Here is a 24,880-nt window from a genome sequence, read left to right as displayed (position 1 = left end):
TGTGTGTGTGTGTGTGTGTGTGTGTGTGTGTGTGTGTGTGTGTGTGTGTGTGTGTGTGTGTGTGTGTGTGTGTTTGCATTATTAATGCCTTTTCTCCAATCCTTTTTATGGACAACGCAGGTGGCGCCCACTTGTGGCCATCTGGGGGTCCCCAGACCCTATTTTGAAAAACCTCGAACTACACTGTGGTGTTGTGTTAACTACTGCCATTCATTCATTCATTTTCTTTTCAGCTTAGTCCCTGATTTATCAGTGGTAGTTTAATTAACCGCTAACTACCTTGGCTAATGTTTTATGCATCCTTCCAGCTGCACTCCATACACTGGGAAACACTCATAGACTCTCACACACACACTCGTACACTGTGGTCATTGTAGTTTATTCAATTCACGTATCACATCTTTTTAAACTGAGGACTAAGATCTAAACAGGTCCTGTTTTATTTTATATTATTGTTATTGGTTCCGCCACAGGAGTATTCATTAGGCAGGGGAAAAAACATTTTATTACACTTTTTAAATTACTCCACTGTTTTATTCCAGCATGTATTTTCATTTATCTATCTGAAGATTTTTTTGACATATCTATGTTTGGTCTTTATTGGCAGAAATATATGGATATAGATAATCAAAGTTTGCATGTTTTCCCCGTTTCACGTGGGTTTCCTCTGGGTGCTCTGCTCCAGACATGTGGTACTTTATAGTTGAATTGAATTAGCTAAATTGGCTGTAGTGTATGAATGTGGGTGTTACCCATGGTTGGGTTGAGGCTGGATGGGCATCCGCTATGTAAAGCATATGATGGATAAGTTGACGGCTAATTCCGCTGTGATGACCCCTGATTAATAAAGGGACTAAGCCAAAAAGAAAATTAATGAATGAAATTGGCTGTAGTGTGTGTGTGTGTGTGTGTGTGTGTGTGTGTGTGTGTGTGTGTGTGTGTGTGTGTGTGTGTGTGTGTGTGTGTGTGTGTGTGGATGTTTCCCAGTACTGGGTTGCAGCATAGAAGGGTATCCGCTGCATAAAACATATGCTGAATAAGTTGGCAGTTCATTCTGCTGTGGAGACCCCTGGTGAAAAAAAGGACTGAAGGAAAATGAGAGAACGAATGATCTGCTTGTCCAATTGAACTTTGTTTTTAAAGAATAGAGGGACATCTAGTGGTTAATAGGAGCCAGTGTGCAGCTGTCAGGCAGGTTATTTTTATCCCATAAACTAAATTTCATTGTACAGTAGTTAGTCTTGACATTTTACATTTACAAAAACCATACATTTTTTATTTTTACAGTACCCATAAACACTCAACACTGGCAGCAAAATTGTTGCACCATATACCCTGACAATATATTGTATTTTGGACTTCCAAAATGTTCATTAAAGGACACTTAAGCTGCATAAATTTGTTTTAAAATCAAAAGTAATAGAACAGAGATTAAGATCCATAATGCAACATAAATGTATAAATAAACTTAAATAAAGCAGCATGATTCAAGAACAATTTCCATTAGTCATACAGCTGTTAATAAACATTTTTACAGTGTCATGCTTCTTGTGTTAATGCATTTTCAGGACATCAAATCTTTGCTGCCCAGTAACATCTGCTAGTGGATTAAATTTGGTTTGATGAATTCAATTGAAGCATTTGTTGTGTTGGGTTTGTTTCCCGGAAAAAGCAAAAAACTGATTGCAATATTGAACTAGCAATATATATATATATATATATATATATATATATATATATATATATATATATATATATATATATATATATATATATATATATTTTTTTTTTTTTTTTTTTTTTTTTTTTTTTTTTGATTGATTGATTGATTGATTGATTGATTCCCAGAATGTTCTAAAAATGTTTTACTATTAGGAAACATTATATTTTAGGTCATTTAAAAATAACCTCACTGCAGTACTTGGTTAACTTTATTAACTATATTTTGTAATTTTAAAAAGTAAAAAATGTTAAAAAATCGAAAACTTTCCTTGAACATCATTACACAAAAAACATACAACAACCAAATAGAAACTAAAAACTAACATTTGGCAAATGTCTGACTCCTGCGCTTGCTGAGTTGCTTTGAAACAACGAGGCTGCCAATTTTTTTCATGTAAAAGTAAAATGTATGGTGGATCGAGACAATAGAGGATGTAAAATAATTTGTATTCAGGCTTCCTCTTTCCTAAACATACTATGTAAAAGTCACTCTTTATATAAAAAAATGCTTTCATTCATACAGATTATCCGTGTAGTATAAATCAAGATTCATGAAGGACAGTGAGTGAATTAGTAATTTGCTAGAAATTTCCAGGAGTTTTCTTGGCATCAACATATGCAACACTTGTCCAGCAGAAGACGCTAGTGCTTATGTTTTCGTTCAGAGTTGGCTACTCAACCGTTTCAAACACAGGCTGACAAACAAAGTCTTGGTTGTGAAAGTTGTTTTCTGGCTATAGAAGACGAGTTTATGGTTTCAACAATCAAAACCTGCAAACATCTCTTAAACAATCATTGTTTTGAAGTCCTAGAGGGGTTTTCAAACTGTGGTCATCCAGGGGGCCGCAAATGTTTGAAGAAAAAGCTTTTAAAAGTCTTAAATTGGCAAACATATTTTTTATTAATAATTTTATATTGTTTTTTTTTATTTTATTATTTTTTATTTGTCTTGAAATATACAAAATGCACTTTTGGTCAAAAGTTTGGGGTCTGTAGGATTTTTAAATGTTTTAAAATAAGCTTCTCCTGCTCGCCAAGGCTGCATTTATTTCATTAAAAATACAGTACAGACTGTGAAATTGTGAAATGTTATTGCACTGTTAAATAACTGTTCAAAAGTAGTTTATAATTCCATGTAATAATTTATTCAGTGCTTTTAAAGATGAATTTTCAGCTTCATTATTCCAGTCTTCAAATATTAATGTAATATTAATTAATATTATTGTTATTATTATTACTTTTATTAATGGTAATAGCAATAAAATCAGTAATAATTGTGATCATTTCATTTGAAACTACCTACAATACAAAAAGCAGTTATTTTCAATTGTAATAAAATATTTAACAATTTAACATTTTTTGATGAACAGAATATTCATTCCTTCATTTTCAGCTTAGTCCCTTTATTAATCCGGGGTCGCCACAGCGGAATGAACCGCCAACTTATCCAGCTTGTTTTTTTCGCAGCGGATGCCCTTTCAGTCGCAACCCATCTCTGGGAAATGATCAGAATAATTTTTTTCAAAAAAACATGGGGAAAAAACTGACCCCAAACTTTTGACCGGTAGTTCAAATTATTAAAAAACATACTTAAAGAAGCAAACAAATAACATGAGATTAAAGTAATACTGTGTATAATTGTATAAAATTATAATAATACATCTAAAATAATCAATATCTAATCCAAAATGTATTTCAGATTTAAAGATTCAAACAAATGATGTATATTGATTCTTTATCCAAGAAAACAGATGACTTTTATGATAGTGAATTTGGATTTGCGTGAGGGTGATCATATTTGAGATTTACCACTGACCAAGATAACGTCAATTCAGTATCTTTAGATCACAGTGTTTTAAGCTGATAAGGTCAAATGCCAGTTCAAACTGTCAAATTTTATTTTAACAACATTTGAAGCAATAAATATAAAGAGTAAATTGCTGGAGGGAAATGACTGAAATAGTAGGCCTATTCTAGTTTTATTGAGTATTACTTTTAAAAAGAATGAACTGTAAAGGCTATTATTAACAAGCTTATTTAGACTTATTTCTTATATTGCAAGTAAGGTCATTTCCAATCTTTTCGATTTCCTTTAGTCAAAGATGGAAACAAGACGTTGACACAAAACGAGTGTTTCAAATTAATTATTTAATTCATTAAAGCAAAACTATCCAGACACATTCACATAAATATAATAACTAACCTACTTGTTTAATTACAATCATCCCAGCAATGTTACTGGTACACATTCACCAAATACCTTAATATAACAAACATTTCTAGTTTAAACCTACATCTGATATTGCAGGAACGGAACGCGCTCTGCTTGAGTTGCATTGCTACAATTGAAAGGACGACCGTCCATCCGTCCGGCGCTCGTTCACTTCAGCACCGCATACCGCCATCGCATCCGTGACCGCATTTTTTCTCGGCTTGCATAACATATCGCGTGACTTACTAGGTTAGTAACGTGAGGGAGCGGACAGGAGAAGGCGGTGTTGATGATGGTAGGAGGAGATTGCGCGTCGTCTTCTTCCGCGTTTCCCCGGATTTCAACCACTGTCCTGCTTCCATCGTGTCCTCTCCTTGCACGTTTTTACGCTCAGCCCACCCTCCCAATTCAGTTAGTTGTAAAGAAAAAAAAATTAAAGCAATTACACAGGCCTCGCCGCCCCCCCACCTTCCGCCTTTACCTCTCCTCTCTTCTTTCTCCCCCCTCTTTGCAAATAACTACCGCCGCCTTCGTTCTCCACATGCGGCATCGGAGCCCTGGGCCGCGGCGTACCGGCTCCAGCCATGTCGTCGAGGAACACAGCGGCTGGCGGCGGTGACGGAGCGACGGGGGAAAACACAGGTAACTCGTCGCTTCAAACAAAAAAACAACTCGTCCTCCCGGGAATTCTCCGGTCGACGCGGACAGGGCTGGTGTGGATTGCGCGTTGCGCCGGGCGGAGGAGAGGGAGCACTCGGTGTTCCCCGCTGATTGGTTTGCGCACTGAAAGTAGGTCAGTAGTTCAGTAGAGCGAACTCGAGCAAACCCGAGCAAAGGCGCGTCGGAACTGTGCGCTGGCTGGGGCACTTTTCAAGCTTTACCGCTGAGGTTAAAGCACACATTTAGTCATAAATTTGCCTGTCAGTCGCTTTTAACTGTAGAAAAGCTGTGCTGTAGTTGTTTTTGGAAGGCCTTTGTAAGACTTTCTTTGCCGCCACGTTCGGTCATTGCGGCTAGTTATTATTATGCTAACGTTAGTTTAAATGTCTTGGGTTTGTTTTATTCTTTTGTTTTGTATTTTAACTATTTAAATTTGGTTTGTGGCGATTTCTTTTAAACTATCGACGTTTTGAAGTAAATCTTCAGGAAAAACATGTTGATTTATTGTGTTTACCTTTGCATTGCGGTGGTTATGAAAAAGAATGCTGCGGTTTTTGTTTGCGAGTATGATTCATCTGTTAATCATTCCGGTTCATTTAGGGTTGTTGTTATTTTGAATCTTTTAAGACACACAAACACAATTATTTGTATACATTGCTCAGCATATGTAAGTACACCCCTCACAAATCTATCTGTTAAGTTCATATTTATAATAGGAAGCGATACAACCTTATATATGTGCGGAAACATTTGATTAGTCAATACTGAAGCCTATCAAATAAAATAATTTATGATAATGGTCCAATAAAAATACACTTAAATGTTTTAGAAAAATAATAAATATACATTTAAAAAGGAGAAAAAAAATCAAGAGAAGCAAAAACAAATTGTTGAAATTTTATAACATTTTTTGCACTATTTAGCTTGATTTAATTGTATTATCTTTCAATTTCTGAATATCTTTGGTGACTAAAATATTATTTTTATAAATATTTGTTTAGTAAATTTGTTTAAATCTATGAAAGTTCATTGCCTATATTTACTAAGAAATAGATAAAAAAATATCCATTTTCAAAATGGACAACTGCTGACAACTGTATGTTTTATTCTACGAATATGTTATAACATTTTTTTCCAAAAATCCGAGCTTTTTTATAAAATAATAATTGGTCAGAATAACAATTGTTTTCAGTTGTTATGGTTTGAAAGTAAAGATTTCCCACCAAATACTTATTTCTTATACTGAAGTTAAAACATCTGTAAAATTGGTCTAAAAATAATATGGACGTCTAAAACATGGCTTATTATTTTGCATAAAAAGAGCTAATAATTATGTAGTCATGTTTTAAATTAAACATTTAGTCATTTAGAGGCTTTACTGCATCAGTACAACTCTAATGTTTTGAGGATAATAGGCATTAAGGCTAATGATCATGGCTGTATATTAAATAAACAGTTAACCAAATAAATATAACTCATCAAATTACTTTATGCCTTCATCGATTTTAGTAAAATACGAATGATTGCCACAAAACTTGCCACACTTTATAAATGAGATCTAATGTTTAGAATCTATTGTTCTGCTTTTAAAGCTTTATTCTGTGTATAGTTATACTCTGCGCACTCTGACAATCAGTTTTTTTATTTTTGGAGTTCACAAATCTACCATCTAATACTGAAGCTTTCTCCCAAGTGAATTCAGTCCCCTGTTTAATGAGTGAAACTGCATGTTGTTGTGACGTAAATGTGAATCATTAGCATTGTGAGGTCATAGTGCTGCCTGATCTGCTCTGATTTCTTGTAACGTGACCTTGTAACGTGACGGTTGTGTAATATGTAGGTCAAACTCAGCACACTTGTAGGCCAGAGCTGTGATGCCCTCCTCTTCTTCAGGCGTTGCTTTCTCTCTTCATCCCGATTCGATCAATAAAGCTTTGCATAACTAGGATATAAACAATAGGAAACAAAGGCGGCCAGTGTAATAAGACTGCCGGGCTATTAATTCTTGCTAAAACGTGTAACCTAAATCTGCTGTCAGTTTGCTTGGTCTCGTGACAGTCGCCCCCTCCCTCCGCTTCCCCAGCAGAGAGAAACGTGACTGGAATTTAGGGGCTCATCTGGAAAGTATGTCTCTTAGGTAACTGGCCTTTTGAGTTACAGATTCCAGTCATTTCAGTGATGGGCATTTTTTCAGGTCAATTATTTACTATCTGGTGCATCCGGTGAATTTTGGCGGAGCTGTCTGAGAAAAAAAAAAAAAAGCACTTGGCCTGGCACACTGTGGGTGTTTTTTTGCAATGCATATTAATTGTTTGTTCATTCAATAACCATTTGATGTTGGTTTTACATTGAGAGACAAAAAAGATAATGAAATATACATCAATATACAATATATAAATACACGCGTATTCCACACTGTATCATTGTGATTTACTGTTTGAAAAACATGCATCTGTAGAAAATACAGTGACTTTTAGTGTTTCTTTGTACTTTACCATTGTTTTAGGGCTTTTAAAATAATGTAATTTTAGAAAAACAATCATGTAAAAAGTACCAAGTTTTTCCTGTATTAACAGTAATTTCATGTTTTGTAATTTACAGTTTTTTACCACCACTCTTTTGCATTTTACAGTGAAAAGTATGGGCATTTTTTTACAGTGTAGCATGTTATATAAAATTTCATTATATTTATATATTTTGAAGAAGTAATCTTAAAATATATTCACCTAATTGTTTACGAAAGCTTTAACATCTTTTAAACATTCTTTACATGCCATAAAATTGCTTTTAATCGTACTTATTTTTATATATTAAACATGTAGAAACGTAATTACTTATTTATTTTTTATTTATTTATTTATTATTAGTCATGTAGAAATGTATTTATTTATTTAATTAGTATTATTCATATAGAAACATATTCAGTTATTTAATTTGTTTGTTTAAATCTTTTTATTCATGTAAAAACATATTTACTTATTTAATTTTGTTTATTTAATTTTTTATTAATGTAGAAGCTTACTTAATTAGTATTATTCACGTAGAAACATATTTACTTTTAATTAATTTTAATTATTCATGTAGAAATGTATTTACTTTATTTTATTTGTTTAGTTATTATTATTAATGTAGAAACGTATTTACTTATTACATTTTGTATATTTAATAATAATAATTTAAATTTACTTATTTATTTTTTATTTAATTAATTTCTATAATTCTTGTAGAACCTTTATTTACTTTTTTATTTAATTATTATTATTCGTGTAGAAATGTATTTACTTGTTTATTTAATTAGTATTGTTCATGTAGAAACATATTACTTATTTATTTATCTATTATTCATGTAGATATGTGTTTACTTATTTATTTAATTAGTTTTATTCATGCAGTATTCATTATTTTTTAAATTATTTAAATATTATTATTATTAATGTAGAAAAGTATTTACTTATTTTTATTTTTCATGTAGAAACTGTATTTAGTTTTTATTTAAATAATATACATGTAGAAATGTATTTAGTTTATTTTTTTATTAATTTCATTATTATTATAAGTGTAAAAGCATTTACTTATTTTTATTTAATTTTAATATTTAAGTAGAAACTTATTTACTTATTTTTATTTATTACTTTTTATTATTCATGTAGAAATATATTTACTTATTTTGATTTATTACATTTTTAATCTTCGTGTAGAAATGTATTTACTTATTTATTTTTATCTATTTATTTTTTATTATTTATGTAGAAATGTATTTATTTTTTTCTGTTTAATTTGTATTATTCATGTAGAAACGTATATTGCATTATCAACATGTTTTAAAGATATGTTTTATTATTTAATGTTATTTTACATTTAACTATACCTATTAAAAGCATAATGGTATTAATCTCTTATATTTTAAACGCATGAAGTAGAAAAACTGTTAGTTCTTTTTGCAAAATCTTTAAAATTAACTATTATTTCAGTTGATATTTTCAAAAATAATTAAATCTCTTAAATAGTGTTTCAGTACATGCTTTGATTTCTTGACTTGAATACATTTATTAGGAGTTCTTTTATGCGCTCTAATGTGGACTATGAAGGCTGTAAAGTTAAAGGAAAAGTATTGATCAAAAGTAGGTCAGCACAACTTGGGTGCACTGCAGTGCTTTTGCACTTTTAACAACACTTAAACTGACCACTACCTGTCTATAGTGGGATTATATGTAGATGAAATGTGTTGCTTTAGTTGAGTGTTTGCTATATTAATATTCTTCTTTTATTAAAGCATTGCATGCACATCATTTTATTGTTAAGTTTATGCACTAAGCAAAAATTTTACAAGCAGAATAACGCATTCAAGCTTTAGTGAGTCATTTTTTTGTTTGTCACGAATGCTCTTGAAAGTATTGCGTATGCATTTTAGTATCCTGCTTATTTGAAAAGATTGCTGTGATTTGAATGTGCTATTTTTATGAAGCTGAGAGTCCTGTTCAAGGTCGCATTCTTAAGCACCTCTTTATTGTTTTTAAATCGGGTAATGATAGCTAAAAGAGGTGCTATTTTGCTATCAGTCTAAAAAAATCTGATCCTCAAATTACAATGCTGCATAAGTTTTACAGCTTGACCTGACTTTTCTTCCTGTCAAAGAGACGGTTTCCTGTTGCCTTCTAGTCTAGACATTAGAGAACCATGTGATCTTTTTTTCTTCTGTTTTTTTTATATGTTTTTTGGATTATGCTATTTAATTAAGCATTTGGTTTTCAGAGGAAATATTAGGATGCATGCACCATAAAAATGTGATGTTGTGTATATGCGATTAGTTCTGTTTAAACTATATTGGTGTTTCACAATTTTGTGATTTTATTTATGTAAAGAGATGCATGGTAAGCTTTGATATTTGCGTGAAGTAGTGTTAGCATCAAGCTCAGAGTTTATCTTTTGCTTATCCAGTTTACTGCAATGCAACATCAGGAACGATTTCTTGTCTAAATCTGATTCTAATGTGGCTTTCATCGGTGACTGTGTGTTTTAAAAGTCAGTGCCACTGACAAGTTTAAAAGTCATTGTCACAATTTAGCCTGTATACATCAAATAGTAAACAAGTAAACGAAGACTGTTATGAAACGTATCGCAGACATAACCAGTCTACTTTAACTGTTACTTTTATAGTGAGTTTAAACCAAGTATTCTGGTGTTTTATGATTGTAGTTTATGTTCAAGTGTTGAAATAATTGGCCAATTATCAAATCCAAATTATCAAAATTAAGTGTAATTTAAAACATTTGGCAGATTGTTGGCTTTAGGGACTGAGTACTTTTATAATTTGTTTGAAAAATTAGGTCACATCTACTGAATACATTTTTAAACAAATTTGTCACGTCTAGGGATTCTCACATTTTTTGACCCATGTAACAGCAAGAAATTGAACAGAAAAACAGGTTTTGTTATGTTATTGGATACAGATATTTCACTGCATTAATAAGGAAATTTAGAAAATTTCGATAATTCTCTTAAGCATGCACAAATAAATCCACTGACAGTTCTCAAGATGCTTCATCCGGCTTAGTTTGTGGTTTTAAGCAACCTAGATTGTATTTTCCAATTGTTATTTCACACTTTTTAAAATAATTTAGTTTTGAGATTTACCTAATAGCATAAGGGCAGACATGTATTTAGCATTACATTATGGCTACATGCATCCTGCAGATGAATTCAGTTCCGTTTATGTTATTCAGAACACACATAATTGGAGAGGACCACATTGAACAACTGAATTAACGCCAGAAAAATGCAGGTATTAGAACAAACAAAATACTAGGCAGATTTTACAGGAGCCAAGTGTGCCGCAAGCCTGCGTTTGAGTGAAGGTCTCGGCCGTTAGATCGCCCCCTGGGGGCTGGCTGCAGTACAAGTCATTAAGCCAGCCTCCTCCGTGTTAATGAAGGAGACTTGAGCCCAAATAAAAAAAATTATTACACTTGCAATAAAATGTCCCGAAAGATAGTTCTGGTCGATTAAGGCACTGGTTATTTTGCTGAAATAGGTGCAGATCTTCATTTTTGTAAACAGTTTGTTTTTAGCAGTAATTTAATGCTGGGCGTGTCATCGTGATTGACAGCTGTGATTGACAGTTTCTCAAAGCAGCGCGTCTGAGCTTCGGCAGGAGACTGAAGTGTTATTATTCGATTTCTGTGTTATTTCACCATGACAAAATGAGTTCAACAGTAAACTATAGTTTCTGACATACATGATCCTGGTGGAACACTGTTTATTCGCTAAGTTCAGGGCTTTTTTCGGGCTTTATTAGTTTGCTGATACACGCCTAGCCACCCAGATGGCAAAATACACTCGGACCAGTTCGGCTAGATTCTCGCTTGCCGGAGATTTACCCCTCAGAGCTCAGACTAACTACCTCTGCTGGACCTACTCCGGATGCCTGGACTCACTGCCCGATTCCAGCCCGAGTCAATCGAGCCAGATGCGGCGGCCGTGCGAGCCGGCGACGCCGCGAGTAGGTTATGCGCTGCGGCCTGGAGCTGGCGCGATTGAATATATAAAACCCTCATATTTGTTAACGTATTACATCCATCTGTGTTGATATGACAGCAAACGCATGCTGAGAAGTTCGGGGGGCGTGGTTGATTTTACATAAAGCGTTTGGTTGGAAGCTCGACTCCGCTCATTTTCGCGGCTCCTCCTCTGGCTCCATCAGACAGTCCTTCTGCGCATGTCAAGGCTCCAATTTCAGCAGTCTTTTGCGACAGTTTGTGCCCGTCAAGCAGGCGTTTTGCCCTCAAGGCGTTCAATGGGAAAAGGGGCTGTCGCGCCGTCCATATTTTTTACAGTCATTGACAGGAGCTAATAGTTTAATCTAATGTTATGAACTTCAAGCATGTAACATTTGTCTCACTTTTGTATTTGTGGTGCAAGAAACCTTTGAGGTAACGCTTAATATTGATGCCAGATATTGCTAGAAGAAAATGCTAATAAGTGCAAGCCAATATTAAACTTAATCTCGCACAATTTATTCAAAAGAAATAATAAACTTAATTGTAAAATATTGTGACATGCATCTGCATGCTTTAACTCAATAAACTGGTTCACTAAGCTTTTAATAAGTGGACTTGGCAACACTAGCATGTCCTCTGTGAAGCATCCTTATACAAACAAAAAATAAAATGCAAGGCCTCTGCTGATGCTTTAGTTAAAATTGGCTCCATTAATTAAGCTTTCATTTTTTTCTTGCTATACTTAATTAGCAGATGACATTATTTGTCATTTGTATACTGCTATGATTACCTTGGTGTCAATCATTTAAATAAGTTATGATTTTCGTTCCTTCATTTGCCAATGTATGTTTTCATTCATTCATTTTTCTTCGGCTTAATCCCTTTATTCATGAGAGGTCACCTCAGCGAAATGAACTGCCGACTTATCCAACATATGTTTTACACAGTGGATGCCCTTCTAGCTGCAACCCAGTACTGGGAAACATACATATACACACACAAACTACATCTAATTTAGTTTATTCAGTTCAACTATACCGCATGTCTTTGGACTGTGGGGGAAACCGGAGCACCTAGAGGAAACCCATGCAAACACTGGAGAACATGCAAACTCCACACAGAAATGCCATGGTGTCAATTATTGAAATAAATTATTATTATTTTCGCTCCTGTATTTAAACTACGGAAAGTGCCAACATGTTTTCATTGTACGATAAATGATATGGACCAGTTGTCACATAATAATTTTAATATTCAATATTTAATATTAGTTTACTTAATCAGTATTTCTCATATTAGACCCTAAACAGAAATCCATCTTCCATCTATTTTAATAAAGTTTTTAAAATTATAAAGTAAACTTTAAGTTATAATTTAACAAAAAAAAGAGACTTTGTAGAACCTAAAACAAAATATTCTGAAGAATCTTGAGGGGGAAAAAAAGAACCATCCATTGTAGGAGCTACTAGTAAAGTCAATGAAAAAATAATAAGCGGGGAAAACTCATATGTTGTGAATAAAAGGATGAGTAGACTATTCCTGATTTTATTGATTAATTTTTGTTTTTGGGTGAACTTTCCCTTTAAGTTTTTGTGTTGAATGGGATGTGGTACTTGTTTTATAACTTGTTACAGCAGCTCCTGCTTCACTGACATCTGATTTACTGAGGAGACATAATTGTTATGGTGTTGCCTGGTCTTAAGGATTATATAGCAGATAATGTGGTGTTATAACCCATCTAAAGACTTACAGGGAGGATGGATATCAAATACTTTTTCACTCCCATGTGCTAAAAGTCTGGATAACTTCACCATATTAGGATATTTAAAGAATGATATTAGCAACTGCTTCACAAAAAAAAAAAATAAATCTATTAGTTTGAAGGTGATAAAAACTATAGCAAATGCGTCATCAGTAGTTATAGTTGAACCCTGTAGTTACCTGTTTTTCCACCATTTGGCAAACAATATTTAATCTGGTTGATGAATAGTAAAAAAAAAATACTACCAAGGTGTGGTGCCAAATGTGTGCCAAAATTAAATGAAATGAAATAAGTGACCTACTTTTGCTTTAGTCACGTTTCTTGCTCAACGTTTGACGTAAATTGATTGCGTTTGGACATGTTTCTGGTGCAGCTCTATGGTTACAGCGAAAACGATCATGAATAATTAGCTCACCTTGTGACATGCTTGTTTTTTTTTAGCAGTGACAGGGGATGCTCGCATCAACTGTTGGATTTATCTAGTATATTGAGGCATTTTGTAATTTGTTGGTGTAAATTGCTTTCAATCATATTTAAAGAGTATAACTATTCAGAATAAGTTTGTTTTGGGGAAAAAGGCATGTAAGATTAGGATCTAGGTTTTCCTGTTTGTTGTAGAAATAGAATGGCTATTTTCCATTTATATATTAATTGCACGATTCTGAATAAACTGAGAATTATCCTGAATAAACAACTTAACACAATGTGTAACTTATGAGAGTTTGTTTTAAAAAACATTTACTTACTCATGTGCAGACTATTTATAGTTGAAAGTTCACCTAAAAATAAACTAAATAATCTGATATGGTCACACACATTTAATAGTCATTGCCAGAACATAAGCTCACACATGGGTGTAACACATTTAAACGGTCTAGCTAGGCAACTGGGGTCAAAAGTCCTGGAAATTAGATTTTTTGACTGTTAAGGCAACAATTTTGAACTTGTTTCTATTAGACACACAATATTACTGGGGCAAGTTTTATGCAAGGTGATAAAATGTCTTATGTTTCCATAAATGCAATGTAAATTTCCTTCTTAAATAAACATGATGTTTGTTATTTGTAAAAGTATATCCCAACATTGTGTCATGTGTGCAAATCTAGTTCTAAATACAGCAGTCTAATTGTCCGTTCTAAAATGTTGACAAGATCAAATTTGGCATCCTTTAAGACTTTTGACCTTTGATTACATTCCATGTTAATGTTCACTTTGATTATACTTGTCAATGGTTTAAGGGTGCCATATATTGAAAATCTGAGTATAGCTGAATAATTAGAGTTTGGTTTGGGCTGGGCGATTAAAATCGGTATCTATTTATTGACTAAACACAATTGTCAATATCAATAAAAAAAATGGTATGAAGTTTTGGAATGAAGCGCTATAGTTTTATTATAATGTAGCTGCTAAGCACGTGCCTTGGAAGCCAATAAGCAATAAGCTTAAGGTGTAAATTTGTCATTTCCAATGGAGGCGCGCAACTTGCATGACGCACACATTGGAGATACGTGCACATGTGCATGCATTTTCCAGCCTCACCTATTTGAAAACATATAAACTTTTCTGAATGCCTCGAGCGTACTGCAATTCATGCAATTAGAATTAACCAATCTGCTTCAGACTTTGTATGGAGTATACACATTCCGTAACCGCAGACTAATTACCTCAGATAAACACAGTGCACCCAAACACTACAGCACTTTTTTACTTTTTTCAATAAACTTGTATCGGAGCTGCAGCAATGATCTGTCCATTTGTCATTGTCTGAGAAAGCGTGAGCACAAAGCTCATGGTCAAGGAAACCATACACTTGTGCTTGTCACTTCTGGTTAGAATAACAACACGTGCAAAAATGAGTGGGGAAATTTTAAATTATAAAAAGGATGTCTTTAGAGTGGCTTTTTGTTTAGTTTTTTTCTTGTGCATTCCAGCCACTAGCACCCCATCTGAAATTCTTTTTAGCGTGGGTGTAATGTAGTCATTCAACTTCACAATTTGTAATGTTGCAATATCTATTTGAATAATGATGGATCAAATTTAATTATCATAATTTATTCTGTTTACAGAGTTTGAGGTTTTCTGTATCATTATTACTCACACCTTACAGATGTTGATCTACGTTAAAGTTTGCCTCGATTGTTCAGTATTTACGCTTTACCATTGTTCACACTTTGTAACATTTTGTTTTTCAAATTTAAGTGTCTCTTCATCACTTGTGTTTATTTTATTATAAAGAGATGAGAAATTTAGTTTAAATATTTTAGTTTTTGACTAATAAAACTGTTTGCCTTAGTAATGTTGGTAAATTAAAATAGTGGTTAAATCCTAATATTCCTAAATGTATTGTTAAAAAAAAAATTCCATAAGTATCGATATCGCATGACATGAAAATTGATATTGTGACACCTTTTGTAAAGTTTGCCCAGCCCTAAGTTCAGTACATGAAAATGTCCATCCTGTAAACATTAAACATCATCGTTTGCTCGTTCTCATACAAATCCCATGAATGTAAAATGCTAGTGAAAAACACTGACCAATCAGAACAAAACATAGATCACTACGTTGATCATTGATGTGCATGCTCCAGGCTGTGTTTGATTGGCCATGACATTTCCTAGTGAGATCTTAAGCTTTAAGGAGCTGTTCTCCTCCAGCCATTTCCTCGCATCATGTCAGAATTTAAAATGCAGTATATACGGTATATTTACTCAGCGGCCCAACATAGAACATTTTAAGCGATGTAAGTGGTTCAGTTTTTCGTTATGGAAAGCAAGCAGGTCTAAAAAATGTCTGCATCAACTTAAATTACTTTTATAAATACCGCAATTTCATTGGCTGTTGTGTTTGTTTATTTGTTGGCAGTTCCAAACCGTTGACAATATCAATGAAACATTTTGTCTAAAGGCTTTTAACCCTGGCTGGTAGTCTTCCAAATGAACGTTGTCATTTAGGTATAAGATCAGATGAATGTTTAAGTTGAGAGGGTAATCTTTTAAAGCATTTGAATGCCTCGGTTATTAGTGCCATCCTGGAAAATCCTCACAACATTACAAGCCGTGAGTCAGTGAAATGGCCTTTCTCTTGTGGAAGTGACGTCAGGAGCGTTAGCATCTGAATGCAGGTCAGTGGAGTGCAGGTAATATCATGAACTAGAGAAAGATGGAGCTCTTCTCTGTTGGATTCGGCCTTCCTATCGGCCTCATAAAACCAAATAATCCTGCCGCAGATCTTCACTCCAGCACAAGGGATTAAAAATCAGGTTGTTGCCGATCTGTTAACGACTATTTAGGTCACTGGGCCCACGGAGCACTGTTAAATATAGGAGCCAGGGGCACAAGCTGTGTTTGGCCTGGCCTGCTCCATTGTCGCCTGAACCTGATGGCTTTGTAACCGCACACATACATACACACGTACACACACACACACACACACACACACACACACACAGAGTGAGTAGGTGCACGTGTGTACAGATCGGGCAGATGCAGATCAGGCCTGATGAGGTGCTGTTGATCTTTGAGGCTTAAAGCAGCAGGTGAAGCAGCAGGGAAAACAGACTGCGTCGTGAAAGCCTCTTCATGAATTAGTTGCTCTACTCACAGGGAGTTTGTGAATGGATTACGGTGGTCAATGGCACTAACAGATGGCAAAGTCCGCTTCATTATGTGTGTTGGTGGCAGATAGAGCTGTGGAGTTTGATTGAAGAAAATCGTATCGTGGTTCTTTTTTTAAACTAATGCTGTGGCTGGGATTTAGACTGCAATGTGATGAGCAGTTCACATGTGAAGTCAGGAGTTTGTTTTTATTTGCTTTGGCACAGGCATTGTAGTACTGCATGGACTAGTTGTTACTTTGTTTACTGTAATGAAAATTAAAATTTACAGTAACATTTATTATTTTATGATATTCATAATTCAAATAATAATGATTTTAAAAACAGTGTAGGGCATTTCTAAAGAATGCTTTTATTTTTATATTAATAATTTTTGTTGTTTTTGTTGTAATGAGTTCTACCATCAACACTATAGCCACAACTATTACTACTACTTCTACTACTACTACTGCTACTTAAGTTGCAGGTACTCAAGGCATGGGATGATATCTGTTTATCGACACAACTGGTAAAATCGATATCCAAAGAGACTGTTTTAAATTGTAAAGAAACCAGTGTTTTTTATGCTAATGAAGACAGCAGAAGTCAATTATTTACTTTAATTATTTAGCCTGACATGTTTACGTACAAAGGTTTTGTTTTATAGTTTAGAGCAGTAATCACAACACCATGAAACCGTAATATTTTTATACAAGGTTATCATGGCATCAGAGTCTTATTACCGGCCCATGCCTTCTACTACTACTACTACTAATAATAATATTAATAATAATAAAATAAAAGTTTTATAATTAATACTATTGTAAGTAGTAGTATGTCAAATGATTGTAAAGTAATGAATAACAATTTTACATTGAAAAAATAAACACAAAACATTTTATTCTTTTTCATTATTTCAATAGTAGAAAAAGGGCAGCTCAGTGGTTAGCACTGTCACCTCACTGCAAAAAGGTCACTGGTTTGAGTACCAGCTGGGCCAGTTGGTGTTTCTGTGTGGAGTTTGCATGTTCTCCATGAGTCCCTGTGTTGGCATGGGTTTCTTCCGTGTGCTCCTCCAACAAGTCCAAAGACATGCTCTATAGGTGAATTGAATAAGCTAAATTGGCCGTAGTTAATGAGTGAGTGTGTGAATGTGAGAGTTTGAAGGGCAGCTTGAAGGGCATCCGCTTCATAAAACATATGCTGGATGAGTTGCCGGTTCAGTCCACTGTGGCGATCCCCAATCAATAAAAGGCATAAATCTAATGGAAAATAAATGAATAATAACTATATAGTTCTATAGTAAGTTTCATTTATTATCTTTAATAAAATAGTTTCTTTTTTATATGAAATTATTGTTTGATCAAATTAAAAATGTAGTTGTATTGTTAAATTTTATCACACAGTAGAAAAAAAATCTTTGTTTAAATTTCTTAATGGATGATTTAAACAAAAAATTTCGGTGAAAATCCAAGTTTGTATTTGTAGCTTACAAAAGTATCCATTAATATGTTTAAGCATGAGCCGGTACAATATATTGACGGTATAATAACCTTGGATAAAAATATCATGGTATTGTACAAAATATCATGGTATTGTAACATTCTATTTTATTTTAAGAAACGTTTAAAGCATTTTGGAACAGTATTTTTTGATGTGAAGGGTCCTTTTCAGCTGCAGATACTCTTGCCCCCAAAAAATATAATAAAATAGTTCTAATAAACATGTACAAAAATACATACACCCCTTAGGTGTATAACAGAAAACATAACAGAGTATTTTGCCTGTTTTAAAACCTTGACTTTTCCAAACCATAGTATACCTTGAAAACAGTTATCATCCTACACTGTAAACGATTTCTTGTTAAATTAACAGTAAGTTACTGGCAACAATTATCCAGTAGCTGCTGTATTTCATAAAACAGTAACATTACTGTATTACTAATTACTTTAGTATTACATTTACTGTCAAATGTAATACATCATTTTACTGTTTTCTTTTTTTACTGTAACACCAATTACAGTAGTGATACACATACTGCAAAATTAAAAACAGTATTTTACTGTACATTTTTACCATGCAGAACTACGGTATTTTAACGTTACTTTCATTATTACTGTATAGTATTTTACAGTTATTAAATGTTATTTTATTGTATTTAATAGTGCTACTTTATAATAAGCAAAAATTTTCAAAAATTGCACAAATGTTATTTTAACTGTTCAAGAAATACAAGAAAAATAAAGAAACTGAACTTTTAACTTCACAATAAAAGTTTATTGTGTAAACCCTACTGAAACAATAGCAATTATTCAATATAACACAGCAACAGAACACTAATGAACAATTGATCATTAAAACCAGTCAACAATTAATGCATCAAAAAGTATTACAATTTTAAAAACAGGTGAAAATACTGCTACAAGACAGGAAATGATGAAGCCCAAATTGTGTTGTGGAAAAGGGACAGTGAAAAGGGGCAGGAGCACTTCTGATGATCCTGCAAAAATGACAAGCAAAATCAATCACTGGAGTAAAAACTAATCATGCCTCAAATTATTTCATTCATTTAGAAACCAAACACCGCACTGCTGTTTTATATATATAAAACACTTTTATAGTTTTTGTTGGCAAAATACAGATTGTTGTCTATTTACAATTACACTAACGTTAATGGGGAAAAGATCAGTCAAGTCAACACTAGTCAAGTGTCCACACAGGTATGTAAAAAATAAAGTCTCATCTTAACTTAATGTCTGACTCTGTATAGCTTGAATATCTGATTCCATGACCACACTAGCGCTTCCACGAATTTAAGAGGGGTGAACACAGTTCATTCTGACCTTAAGAGGCTACATATTAAAAATAAATAAATAAATAAATAAAATAATCTAATTTAAAGTGACTAATGTTAATCCAGTACTTTTAAGCTTTTAACATGTGAAAATCTACTTCTAACTTACAGACAAGATTACGTTAGAGAACATGAAAGCCATGGGTGATTAAAAAAAAAATAATGCTAATGATAATTTACTGACATTTGGTTCGCATAAAACAAAGTAATCACTAAGCATTAATTTTTGGCAAAATCTGCCGAGAGGCGCAGCAACACAACGAAATGTGTTAAAGTTGAGCAGACAACTGAAGAGTAGTCAAGCAGTCTACTACATGAAATGTTTGTGGAAATATTCTGCGGTCAATTCATATTACTGTATTTCAATATGCAGTGATGGCATGTCAGTGAGACAAATAAATATTATTACACCTCACCAGTGACATTTCCTCAAATTAAATCATCATGACGTTACTGTGCACAGCATCAGTAAAACGTTAAGAATAATTTAAATACCAATTTTTTTAAAACAGTCACTGCTGATTACAAACAAACATTAAAAATAGGCTTACAGAAATCCTTAATGCATGATAATATGAAGATTTATTACTCACTGATGTCGAAGCACATCCAGGTTGTCAGAGATGTAGACAGGACAGAATATGTGCCATCAAATGAGCTCTTGTGCAGCCTTTGTTGGACATCAAGGTAGTATGTTCACCCACACTGTAAAAAAAAAAATCTGTTATTTTACATGTTTTTTCCCAGCAGCTAGAGTCATTTGGTTAAGTCAAGTGGTTTAAAATAATTTTATTTATAAAATACTTGCTTACCCATATATAGATGTAAAAGTAACCAAAATAAATTATTATTATTAAAATGTGTGGGATACTAAGCATGTTTGGTCTACAGAGAGAAGTAAACATTTACTTTAAGCATTGATTCTAATGAATCTATTTCTGAACTACATCCAACCTCGCCTCGGAAACAGCATTTTTGAGCATTTAGATCAGGGGTGCTCAACCCTGTTCCTGGAGATCTACCTTGCCACAGAGCTCACCTGCAACCTTGATCAAGAACACCTGTCTTTATTTACCAAGTGCTCTTTCAGATGCTATTTAGTTTGTTTAGTTGCGTTTGATCAGGGTTGGAGCTAAACTCTGCAGAAAGGTCGATCTCCAGGAACAGGGTTGAGCACCAATGTTTAAGACAATGAAAAATAAGACATCTAGATGATATTTTATATTCAGTCATTTGTGAAATTTAAATGACTTATATTCAGTATATACATAACATAAAATTAGAATAACAATAAAAAAATAATACTCTATGCCAAATAAAATACTTCAGATCTAAATAAAGCAGGAGTTTTTACCTAAAGGTTCCTTTCCTCCAGTTAGTTTAGTTGCATATCCCTCCACATCTGTGCTTTATTTGGTTCTTGACTTAGGAGTAACTGGTGTCGCATTCCAGGTCCATCACAATCTGAGCTAGAAAGACAATATGGCAAAAGACAAGACACATATAAATAAGTCTCAGAATAAAATATTTAAAAGGATAGTTTACTTTTCTGCCACCATTACTCCATGTGTTTTTAACCAGTTTGAATTTCTGTTGAACACTAAAGCAGATATTTTGAAGAATGTTAGAAACCTGTAACTATTGACATCCATATTTGAACCAAATTTCTTTAAAAAAATATGAGTTTGTGTTCAATGGAACAAAACATTTTTTAACAAGTGGAGGATGCCAAAGATGCCATTATTTTCATTTTTGGGTGAACTGTCCCTTCAATTGAAGTGTCACGCATTACTCATAAAAACTGATGTATCGCTTGAGGAAAACTAAATCAATTACCTCCTGTGAGCAAGCAGAATCATTATGCCATTGTATTCAGCCAACTGACCCAGCCGAGGCTCGAACCAGCGACCTTCTTGCTGTGAGGCGACAGCACTACCAACTGTGCCACTGCGTCGCTACTGGAAGAAGAAAAAGAGGTTGTACATAAAACTCCTCACAACAAATCTGTGAACAGCTTGACATTTCAAAATCTAATCAAAATGAGGAAGACATCAACATTACCTTGAATAATCAAGTGAGGAGAGATTGGTAGCATCAGTTTTTCAACATCAATTGCTGTAGCTGCAAAAAAAGATAAATATAATAAGAGTAAAATAAGACTTAACATTTAATAATCTAAATCTATGGTACAACCATACCAATCTGTATGGGGTTCAAATGAATTTTTATACAAATCATTCCCTACACCTGAACACCAAAAATAAAATGTACAATTAATGACACACTAACGTTATACAATAAGCTCATTAACCAGCGAGAAATAGACAATTAATATGAATTATGTTAATATTAACGTTAGCTTAAAGACATCAACTGAATTTTATTATCAGCTCAATTTAATAAAACCGTTTAGACTTATTTCATTGGGAGTTTAGTTTGAATAACTAAGTTAACTTACAGTTAACAAATTTAACCATAATGATAACTTAGTCAAAATGACCACATGAAGACCAGAGCTTACCTGAACGTTAAACGTTTAACTTTTCATGGCTTTGCCTTCATCTCAGTCTTGTGCTGAAATAGAGAATACATTAATGCTGTTAACCAAGTAAAAGTTAAGTTTTTTTCAGGTAACGTTACTATGGTCAAAAACTCACTCAAGATAAACTCACTGTAAGTTATCTAACGTTAATACCTCGCAAACACTACAGTCTGGCGTCGAATAACGTGACATAAGTACCTACAACTAAAGAAACTTAGTTAATTATTTTAAATTACACACACACCACACGGAAATATACACAAAACAATTATTTAACGAACAGAATTTGACTTTTTAAACACTTGCCGAGGATGAATTCACTGGAAGAAAAGGCGACAGATTGATTTCAAATTAGGAGAGCCGTTGCTTGCCTGGTGAAGGTCGAATCGAGTCGGCTCGGTTCTATGAATCGGCTCCTTAGAACAGTAAAGAGTCGAATCCGCCTAAAACCGATTCCTTTTTGTATATTATTGTAAGACACAACAATGAATCATTACTATTTCGTTATACTGCTCGGCCACACACATTTATACACATATTGCTGAATGTGCTTGTGAACACGTGTGATAAAATAATTCCCGAGCAAACGGTTCAATCCGATTCGGTGTCGTTTGAGTGCCGAATCGAACCAGTGCAAACGTGATATTGATAAAATAGTATTTTTTTTTTCACTTTACCAGCGAAAATATTACATATACCTTTATCATATAAGACTTTAACAATAAGAATAAGGTTCGCTTGAAATGTTTTGAGAATTAATGTTTTTTTCTCCTAGCGTTCATTTCACACCAACAAGCAAATATAATGGCGGATGAGAAAAGCCAGATCATATCATAAATATTGTGTTTAATATGTCACGAAATGAAGTTTTAACAGTTTTTCATGCGAGAATGTAGTTCTTCCAAACTTAAATTTGTGGTTTGTTTATAGATATCATGTCTAATTTTAAGTGTGCTTTGCCGATAGGGGAGATTCTGACCTCCAGTGGTTGACGGCGATCCATCACTCATGTATCCGGCAAACCTCATGCTTTAATCGGCCTAGACATTATTGAGACATGCCCCTGTCTTCGATGACTAGATAATAAATGTGCTATGAAATAAAGTTTTAACCGTTTTTCATGCGAGAATGTAGTTGTTTTAAACTCAAGTCTGTGGTTTATTTATTAAGATAGTGCGTATTTTAAAATGTTGTTTTGGAAATGCGGAGATATGTGACCTCTACGGTGGCCCATATGGGTGCCCAATATTCTTGAATCCGTCTAAAGCAGGTTGGTCACTCTGACATTTAAAGCTGACTTTGAAATCATTTTGTGTGTTTAACAGTCTTTGGTTACTTGAATCAATTATTTTTGTTCCAATTTACGTTTTGGTTTAGCACAAAGTTATGTTTATTAAATATTATTTAATATTTAAATGTTACCTTATAAAATGAAGGTGCAGTGCACCTAAAAACCAAGGGACAGTTTAATGCACTGAACAGTCTGAAGAAACTCGTTAGGTTATTTACTTCACAAAATAATTTGTCTAAAAATAAATAAACATAATAATCATAATATATAGTGTGTTTGGAGTTGTTCTTGGTCATTTTCAGTACTGTATTTAGATGCACAGTAACTGATTTTCCCCGAAAATTCATGGTAAAATCTACAGTAACATACTGTTAACCATGTTCACAGTATAGAAAAGTTGAAAATACATTATTATACTGTGAAAACAACAATATATACAGTAATAGACTGTGCACAGCTTATACAGTAAAAAACTGTTGAGAAATGCAGTATAATACTGTGAAAACAACAGAAATCGTTTACAGTGTATGCCTAAATATGTTTTCTAAGTTTTTATGTTGTGATCCCTCTTCTTGTGTCTCCCAGCTGGTCTATTTTATTGAAATGCTTATAACTGGAAAACAATATTTTTAAGTGCGCAAATGAAGAAAAATCTAATAACCTTTTGATCTTGTTGCATTTGTGAAGCACGTTTAATTGAAGCAAGCCGCCTGATAGAGTTTGTGTGGAGCTTTTGCTTCTCCACTCAGAATATATTTGTTTAATATGCACTCTTCTCTATTTTAATAATCACACTAGGCCTGTTGTTTCTGTTTCAAATAAAGGAAAAACCAAAATTGAATTAAAGATATTTCGTCAAGCAGAGTCCTTGGCTTTAATTTCCAACTATAACTAAATCCTGCTCTGTGACTTATGCCAAAATCCAGAAATCCAAAAGCTGCTTGAAATTCAGCGAATCCTGGTGTTTGACACTGCTGTTCTGTCCTCAATTGTCAAGCCTGGATGTTATATAAATAAAACCAGCCCCACTTCCATAAAGCCTTGTCATTTGTCCAAAAAAAAATAAGCTTGTATTTTAAACTGATTCCTGTGGGTCTGAAGGAACCAGCAAATGAGTTTTTTATGTGAAAATTATAATCTATTAATTTTTATATGATAATTATTTCTATTTGTAATTGACTTTTTTTCCATTTAAGTTCATTGCCATCATTTATATGATCATTTTCATAATCTGCTTAAGGTCAATAGTGATCTTTTTATTTTAATAAATGTTTTTTCAGTATTGTTATTGATAATCATCTCTATAATCATATGAATTGATAAAATCAATACAAAACCAATACATATAAAGTTTTTACCGGTTTCAATTTAGTTATTTCATTAATTTAAAAAAAATATTATAATTATTTGTTCATGATAATTGTACAGTTAGGGCTGCATGACATTGGGAAAATTTTACATTGCAATAATTTTTTATTCATTTATGTATATTGAATAAAGGTTGTAAAGAATCTATAATTTTAGATTGATTAGGATGATTCTGTAGGGGAGTGCATATGCATAAAATATTAGAAACAATCTACAACTATAGATAAATTCAATAAAGAAAAGGATATAATTGACATAAACTGTGTTTTGTTTTCAGAGGAGTTGAACTGTATTCAGGTATGCAGTAATTGCATAAACAATTGTAAAACAACATTGCGTAGTCTTTGTTTTATTAACAATTTAATAAAATGACTCGTTAT

General features: G+C 33.3%; 1 protein-coding gene across 5 annotated transcripts in view; it reads left to right on the top strand.

The window, feature by feature from the left end:
* Positions 1-4,209: 4,209 nt before the first annotated feature.
* The window catches only part of bmal2 (basic helix-loop-helix ARNT like 2), a 47,663-nt gene continuing 26,992 nt past the window's right edge, over positions 4,210-24,880 (top strand). For 4 of the 5 annotated variants that reach the window (XR_012393799.1, XR_012393801.1, XM_073929553.1 and 1 more), the window contains exon 1: positions 4,281-4,576. Coding sequence is in view for 1 of the 5 variants with exons in the window: in NM_131578.2 (NP_571653.2) it covers positions 4,519-4,576 (58 nt within the window). In the remaining 4 variants the exon portion in view is untranslated. 5 annotated transcript variants of the gene reach the window in all.

Source organism: Danio rerio, chromosome 18 (genome assembly GCF_049306965.1).
Source record: "Danio rerio strain Tuebingen ecotype United States chromosome 18, GRCz12tu, whole genome shotgun sequence".
Taxonomy (NCBI): domain Eukaryota; kingdom Metazoa; phylum Chordata; class Actinopteri; order Cypriniformes; family Danionidae; genus Danio; species Danio rerio.
This window is presented reverse-complemented; position numbering and strand designations above follow the sequence as displayed.